The sequence below is a fragment of the Colius striatus genome, chromosome 5, assembly GCF_028858725.1.
Source record: "Colius striatus isolate bColStr4 chromosome 5, bColStr4.1.hap1, whole genome shotgun sequence".
Taxonomy (NCBI): domain Eukaryota; kingdom Metazoa; phylum Chordata; class Aves; order Coliiformes; family Coliidae; genus Colius; species Colius striatus.
In genome coordinates this window covers 54,908,059-54,916,212 of record NC_084763.1, presented here as the reverse complement: position 1 = coordinate 54,916,212, position 8,154 = coordinate 54,908,059, and the positions used below count along the sequence as shown (strand labels likewise).

General features: G+C 52.9%; 1 protein-coding gene across 1 annotated transcript; it reads right to left on the bottom strand.

Annotated features, from left to right (window-relative positions):
- Nucleotides 1–2,380: 2,380 nt before the first annotated feature.
- On the bottom strand, nucleotides 2,381–7,412 carry C1QL3 (complement C1q like 3). Its single transcript, XM_061997027.1, has 2 exons — nucleotides 6,825–7,412; nucleotides 2,381–2,560 (listed from the first exon to the last, which is right to left on the bottom strand). The coding sequence occupies exons 1-2, from the start codon at nucleotides 7,410–7,412 to the stop codon at nucleotides 2,381–2,383; spliced, it is 768 nt and encodes a 255-aa protein (XP_061853011.1).
- Between the last annotated feature and the right edge of the window lie 742 nt (nucleotides 7,413–8,154).

Below are 8,154 nucleotides of genomic sequence, written 5' to 3'. Positions count from 1 at the left end.
CCAAAAATTGGCCTTACCCAGTAGCAGTGGTAGCCTGATTTCAAAAGCTTCTTCCAATTATGTCTTGTACTCTCGAGCTTTTCCAATGAATGCCTCAGGAAATATGCACTGCTAGTTGCAGACCATCTCTAGCTTGGTGCACCATGACATGAAAAGCTCAAGCTACCCTGCTGCTGCGAGTGCGGTGAAAGCGGCGGTGCAACGAACAGAGATGGAGTCAGTTACACATCTGTTACCTCGTGGGAAGAACCAACCAACCAACCAAAACAGGAGTAATCACTATGCTGTACAGCACTAGGCTGGCACTTGGTCATCAGGTAAAAGCGTGAACCGTTCTGGTGAGATGATACACTAGCGACTGGCAGCACGATGGCCCTTCACAAAGCCCGGCTCAGCTGGGCTGCCGGCCCTCTTGGTCGGCCCAAGCTTAACTCTGCAGTTGTTTGCAATTGAATGGCTCGAAATAACAAGAAAGAGTTAACACCTGCTGTTTCAGAAAGCTTTAGAGGGGTTGGTCAAAGCTTCCTCAGGCTTTCAGTGAGCAGCCAGCAGTGAAGAGCGCTTTTGTCACAGTGGCAGACGCTTTGGACGTTTTAGCGCAGCTCAGTCTGGGTTTGTACCCTTAGCACGTTAGACAAGGTCGCGTGTGGCAAAGTGCATGAAACAGAAACGCTCGGGGTAGCCTCTATTTACTCTTCAACTCTTTAATGCCTGTAGAAGCATTAGCATGATTTTGCCAAAATGATGTAACCAGCTGTGCTAAGCAGCTCGTTCATTAACGTGCTGAAATTTAGGTTTAGAATGAAATCGGCCAGTTTTGACCTGAGAGAAACAGCCAGCCTCCCCTCACAGAACCAAAACAGTAACAAATCCATTTGTCTGAGTGAAAATGGCCTGTGGACGTTCCTGCTACGACTCATTTTAAAGCATTCTTATAACTATGTAACTCATAGTACCTGTATTTAGTTTAACTCTCCAAGCCATTAATCCTTTAGATGGATTAAACTTCTTTGAGACTTTATATATCTCTCTCTCTCTATATATATATATATGAATGAGAAAAATAGGTTTTAATACACACTTCTCTCCTTTTTTTTGCATGTAAATATCTGCTGCTTTCTTTGCATATGTTTAATCATTTTTGGTAATATGCTTATCTGTGTCTGTTTCATAGACACCACTTACTACAGGGGAAAGGTCTGTGTGACAAGCATCTTCTCCCGTGCCCCACCTCCCACCCCTCCTCTATGGGAATAATCCTGCTCCTGTCAGGGAGACAAGACACCCAAGACAAATATGGTTGTGACCCATTACATTCCTATGAAGTCCTAGCTGAACACCTGCAGTGCGTGAAGGCGTAGCTATGTTGTTAGAAGTAGTACCCAAGTACAGACTAAGTGCTAAAAGACTGATGAGGACTAATTGCTGCAAAGAAAACACTCTACCTTAGTCTGAGGATGTGGATGCCAGGCTTGCTACGTATTTACACAACTAACCATCGAGAATGGGCCTGTAACAATGGCCTGAGTATATATTTACACGTTTACAAATTGAAAGCCAAATCCATTTTCCACTCGTCTCGACAGGAGTTTTACCATTGGCTTTGGTGGAATCAAGGATTTGGTCCAATAGAATAGTTTGTCAGCTGTTGTGTCTCTTTGGGATGGAGGGGTAAGCGTTGCTTGTTTGACTTTTACAACACAGCTAAGGGGAAGACAAAATTTATACAGCTCCACTGGCTTGATTTGATGTTAGAAGTCTAATGGAAACCTACTACAAAGCAGGAACATTGAGTTAAGGCTTGCAGCTGATTAGTTTCTAGTTTAAAGTGGCAGGATAAGAAAAGTACAATGCAAACAATTCCTTTGGAGAGAGAAAGTACATTTTGATTACCTCTTCCTTTTATTGTAAAATCATTCCTCACCACACTATGAGTGGACTCCAAGCATCATTGTTAGCAAGTAAGTCACAAGAACCAAAGCTGAAGTATGGATAAAAGCAGCAAGATCATTAACACATCAAAGGATCATATACACTGAAGAAGGAACTCAGCGTCCTTAGGTGGGTTTCTTCCTATAAAAACCAGATCTATGCAGGACGTCATTCACATGGACACTAACGACGAGGAAGTATTTGCTTTGGCGGTAGTGGATCGCACACCTGTTTGAGTCGCTTTGCAATTGGTGAACATCAGGGTTTCTCTGTGTGGTACAGATGTGAATCAGGTAGCTTTCGACTGGTTTTGCCCCCCGCTGCTGAGGTGGTCGGTGGTCGCTCTCTGCTGGGGTGCTCGTTTCGTTGACTTCTGCCACGCAAATCCATTGCTTAGAAGAGCAAGCTTCACTTTTGGGCTTGGTTTGGTGGGTCTGTTCGCTTCTTATCAGTCAGCATAAATAATAAATCCAGAAAATGTGCTGTATTTGTTGTTGTTCCCTCCGTGTGCTTTTCCTCCGTCTAATTTAATGTAAACTTCATCTCCTGGCTCCAGGTGAAGGACCACGCTGTTACTGGCGTAGTCGTAGTTCTGGTCGGCGTCCTGAGCAATCGCACTGGCTCGAACCTGCACAAAACACATCAGAAGGGGGTAAGAAAACTCAGGGAACTTCTCCCATGGGGTGAAATTAAAGCATATCCTCAATGTTCTGTTCAGCATGCGTGAGTTGCCGCTTTCAATGTCTGGCAGCCATCTCTTGTGGGGTTTTCCCTGCAGTTACTGCCTAGATTCTCTACAACACAACATCAGGAGCTAAAGCAGTAACGTGCTCCTTTCTGGGTCACCTTATTAATACACAACTGCTTGGCCTCCTGGAGATGTCTGGAGCCTCTTTAAATACATGGAACTTTTACTTCAGCGCTCCAAGTGATTGCCATTGATGAGGATCCACAGTGAGGCCCTGCTGATACCAGGCCAGGCTTTTTCCAGAGGTGATTTATTGTCATACTGCTAATAACATCATGCAGAAAAAAAGAAGACAAGAAGTACACCCCCCACCCCCCACATACACACACAGGCAGGAAAGGATCCCTGTCAGGGCTTGGAAGAACTTGCTGTTGCTACACTTCAGTATTCAAACGTGTCTTTTTGCTATTTGCTTGAAGGGATTTTGGAATTTGCCAGTAATTGAGGATTTCTCATCTGCACCTTTCACTTAACCATTTGGTTTTCCCCTTTCTCCTTTGCTGTTCCACTGCTGATTAAGTTTGCCGTGACCAAACTGGAAGCAGTCTGCAGCCTGGAGGTGCACGTTGGTTTCTAGCAGTGAATAGCCTGTGCCATTGTGAGCCTCCAAATCGTTTATGTATCATTTGATCCTGTTTGGTAAAACATTTAAACTTGGCTGCTTGGGATTTATTGCAGTGGAACATATCATCTGCTTGTTACTTGTCTTTTGTTACAGAGCTGGAAGTGATTTAGTGGTACAGCAAAGCTGAGCTAAGTAATAATGCATGACTTGGTGTAGTGGATGTGGGATTTTATCTGTTCTGAATAGAAAAAAATAGGCTATAAGTCACAAATTGCCATGGATTCCTTTCAAAGATTGAATGATAGATTTCCAAATGAAAGTTTCATGTAATCTGGTCTCCCATTAATATTGAAATGTTAAGAAGGCAGGGGATCTTTACCAGGCAGGATCTTAGGGCATTAAGCAGTTTCAAACTCAACGGTGGGTAGAAGTTCTTTATGCATCCTGTAAGGAGAGTGAGAAAGGCTTAAAAGGCTTCTAGTGGTGTGACCCTCTGCAAGTTTAAACTGATGATAAACCACAGCTGTCTCAGGACTTCTTGATTGGTGTTTTTTTTGGGGGGAATCTATTTTGCTAGTGTTTAATTACTGTGCAGATGGCATTTGCTCTCCATTAATGCTGGACCATTAACCCTGAGCCATTAACTCTGGGAATACCCTGTAAAGAAAAGAACTGGCTGAGACTGTAGCTGGTAGTGCTACAGGGAAGGAGCAAATGGAAGGAGTGAAAAGGCTAGAGAGGAGGTAGAAAAACTTTCCTAGAGAACGAGTATCCTGCAGGCTGGCAACCAAAATGGTTTCAATTGCTTTGTAAATTCACATTTACATCACAATGAAAGGTCACTTCGTGGATTTGTGTTTTCCTGTGGATAATAAAGAAGAATTCAAAGTGTATTAGTGACTGTCCTGTGGGATCAGCAGATGGATGCTGACTACAACAGCAATGGATGTTTCATTTTTAAGATCCTAGATAGTGCAAAAAGATTCAGGGTATTGAAAGCCTACCCCAGCCTGTTATTCTTGAAGGTTTGACCTCGTTAGGTAAGCCAGAATTTCTTTTTCAGAGCCTGGGAGAACACTGTCTCAGAGAAACCCTCAGTGTAGTGCTGCAAGAGGGTAAATGTACCTCAACATTAAACCATTAACCGACTATGCATTTCCTAAATTGCATGGCTTCTCACCTCCTCTTGTGTGAAGTTGGGCTCCCAGGCTGCACACATGTACTGGCCAAGCTGTGTGATCTCAGCACTTCCCTGTTCAAGCTTTATAACCAATGTGGTAACGGTGGAGACCGTGAGGTTCCTCCTGTGCATAGCGTAGGAATGGGCTGTTTTGTTCCTGTAAGTCACTTCCCCACGATTTGGGGGTTTTTTCATTGTTAGAAAACACTGAATTTATAACATTCTCTTGGCCAGGCTCCATTTAAGGACTTGCTTCCAAAATTCCTGAGCTTTCTTACAAATAATAGACAAAGTTACCGGCAGTGTTTAGTGTTTCAAGTGTAAATCATAATCAGAGACACTGCTGCATTAAAACTCTGTGGCACTTTGAAATAATTTGTGTGCAGATATTTACCTAAATACACATCTATATATATAAATATATACACACAACTCCTGCCCTTTTTTTTCCTATGAATCACTGCCAGTTTAATTTGTCTCATGTCAAGAGAGCTGGTGCTGGAACCAGTTCTATTTGGGAACAGTTAGACTTCAAGCCCAATGTAATATTTATAATTGGCTGCCTTTTAAAAAGCTCTGGTACAGATGCATGTTTTTTTCAGGGTTTGGGAATAGAAACACTTTTAAGCGTTATAAATGGAGGGTAAAATAGATTAAGGTTTTAATTGCAAGGAAAACGATATTCTGGCGGTGGACAGTCTTGCCTTTGTGTGAGAAATCCGAGTGAATGTATTGCGATGTACTTTATTAGCCCTAGTTTATCTGCTGAGGTAGTATTTATGGCAGACATTTTCCAATTTAATTAATTGCCGCTGATGTCCTCATTATTCTGTACTCACGGTACTTCTGAGGAGCCATAAACAAAAGGTTAAGTGGCACATCAGATTAATTTAGCGGCCGCCGGTGCCGCCGCCTGCGCCGGGCCCTGCGGGCGGTGGAACGGCCGGGCAGGGGACACGCCAACGAACGAGCCCCTCCGTCACCCTCCGAGCTCGGCGGGGACACGGACCCCGCTTTTCAGTCCTACGGACACCGCGTAGAGCGGCTCAGACTCCCCGGCCCACCCCGCCCGAGGGCGAACAGCGGCAGCGCAGGGCTCCGGGCGCCGCCGAGCCGGGGAGAGCCGGCAGCCCCCGGCGTGCTGGCACGGCCCGGGTGGGGAATGAAGGACCTGTTGAGTGGCCACACGGGTGGCCGGGGACCGGTGGGAGCCCCGCGGAAGGTCCGAAGCCCCGGGAAAGCCCGAGCACAGCCTACTCCCCCCGGGCACTGGAAGCAGGCGGCTGCCTTGGGTTACCGCTAAGTGCCGTCGTAATTAGAGGCAGCCGGTCTGTGGCAGCTAAATACGGCCGGCAGCACAAACTCGAGAAGGACGGCTCCCCGGGGGCAGTTATTAGAGGCACAGCCCCTGCGGGTGCGGTGGCAGCGCTCGTCCTAATGAAAATGGATGACTCCTCCGTCTTGCTGACTGTAAGCGTGGCAAGATCTTTAACTATTGGGAACGTTTCCACCCTGCCGAGCGGGCGTTTGCCGGCCGCCCGGTATGGCCCCCGTGCGGGGCCGGCCCGCTGAGCTCACACGGTTACCGGCTTTGCCTGGCAGGGGGAACCCTCACTCCCCGTCGGGAGCCGAGCGTGTCAAAGTCGGCACCTCGCTGCGTGGGAGCCCGGTCCCGGGGCTGCTTTGCGCCCCCGCATCTCCCCCTTTCCTCGCTCAGGACCACCCTCTCCTGAGCTCACCCGCCGCCCCCGGCTCCCCTTCCTCCCGGGGGGGTTCCCATCGCTGACAGAATGCTCGGCTCCGGCCCGGCTCCCGCTCACCCCGGCGGGGACAGTGCTGCTGATGCCGCCGCGTCCCGGCCGAGCTGCGGACAGCGCTCCGCGTCCGCGGGCTCGCTGACACCGGCCGGGACGGCAGCCGGGGCCGGACGGGGGTCCAGGGCGCCGGCCAGGGGCCGCTGTGCCCGTGGACCGGCCCGGACAGCGGTCTGGGAGCGGGCGCTAGCGGCGGGACTCCCGGGGAAACGGGCGCGTTGAGCCCGAACTCGGGGCCGCCTCGGCTCTGCGCGGAACCCCCCGGCCCCTCACGGCTCCTCGGGCAGCCGAGGCGGAGCGCAGCGGGGGCCGCGCGGTCCCGGCCGGCTGCGGAGCGGTTGCGCGGCTCCCCTCGGCTGCCCGGCTCCCCTCGGCTGCCCCGGCGGCTCCGCCCGGGCGCCCGCTGACCTCGCTGCACCCGCTCCCTCGGGGAGCCCGGCTTTCCTCCTCGGCGCCGTCCGACCCCCTTCAAGGCACCAGCTCCCCTCCGGGACCCCGGCTCCCCCCGAGCGCTCGCTGCGCTCACGTCCCCGGCTCTCCCCCGCCCGCTGCCCTCGCGTCCCCGGCGCCCGACCCGGAGCCCACCTGGTTGTTCTTGCAGAGGTCGGCCCACATGCTAGTGCCGTCGCCGCCCCGCATGAGCACATGGTAGGTGAAGAAGTAGATGCCGGGGATGGAGCAGGTGAACTTGCCGGTGGTGGGGTCGTAGTGGTTACCCAGGTTGGTGACCACGTCGTCGAACTTGAGCACCTCGTAGCCCTCGTGCTGCCGCTTGAGGCCGGCGTAGAAGGCGATCTTGGGGATGGTGCTGTAGGTGGCGGCGCTGATGGCCCCCGCCGCGTTCAACCCCGGCGCCCCGGGGGGGCCCGGCAGCCCTTGCCGCCCCGGCTCTCCCTTCTCACCCGGCGGCCCCACCGGGCCGGGCGGCCCCGGCTCCCCCGGGGGGCCGCGGGGCCCCGCTTTGCCCGGCCGGCCGGCCTCCCCCTTGGGCCCCTGGATGAAGGTAGGCAGGGACTGCATGAGGCCGCGGTCGGGCGTGGCCGCCGTGCTGGGCGCCTTGGTGCCGCCGTAGGGGTCGCAGACCATGCGGCAGGTGCCCAGCATCTCGTAGTGCGCCGAGGTGCCGGCCGAGCTGACCAGCACCGGGATGAGGATGACGAGCAGCAGCACCATCACCACCCCCAGCGCGCCGGCCGCTATCAGCCGCCGCCTGCTGCCCACCAGCCGGCTCAGCGCAGGGCGATCCTCTTGTCTGCTTTTGGACAAAATCTTGATGGTTGTCCGGGGACCTTCTCAGAGCCGAAAATCCGCCGAGCCCGCTCGAGCTCGGCTCCCCTGGGGCTTCGCCGCCCTCCCGCGGGCGGCGGCGGCTGCGGGGGCTCCGCGGGTCGCGCCGCTCCGCTGCGGCCGCTGCAGCCGCCGGGCGGGCGGGAGGGATGGAGAGGGCGAGGGAGCGGCAGAAGGAAGGAGAGGAGAAGAAGGAGAGCTGCCGCCGCGCCCCGGCCGCCTGCACTTTTATGCTCCCGCTGGCGATCAACTTTTTTTTTTCGCAGGCTGTGCCAGTCCGAGTCAACTTTCCCTGGAACTTGCCTTTCCTCTCGCGATCGCCCCGCTCGCCTCCTCTCTCGCTCTCTCTTTCTTTTTTTTTTTTGCAGACACGCCAGTTCAGCGGGGCCGCGCCTCCCGGCCGCCCCGCAGCCGCCCCGCTGCCCGCCGCGCAGAGCCGGTGCCGCCGCGCCGCAACGGAGCCGGAGCCGGAGGGAGAGCGGGATCCTGCCCGGGTGCCACCTGCCAGGAGAGGAGGAGGCTGACGAGCGCGCTGGAGCAATTTATAGGCACCCAAAAGCGCAGGGGAAAGGGGAGCTGCTTTGGCATCTCATTCCAGCATCTGCTCTGCTCTTCCCACTCACAGGGA

Excerpts from the sequence above, each read along its gene's own strand:
- C1QL3 (XM_061997027.1), bottom strand. The coding sequence starts at position 7,412 with ATGGTGCTGCTGCTCGTCATCCTCATCCCGGTGCTGGTCAGCTCGGCC. Across the intron at positions 2,561-6,824 it reads ACCTCTGCAAGAACAACCAG|GTTCGAGCCAGTGCGATTGC; the intron begins GTGGGCTCCGGG and ends TGTTTTGTGCAG.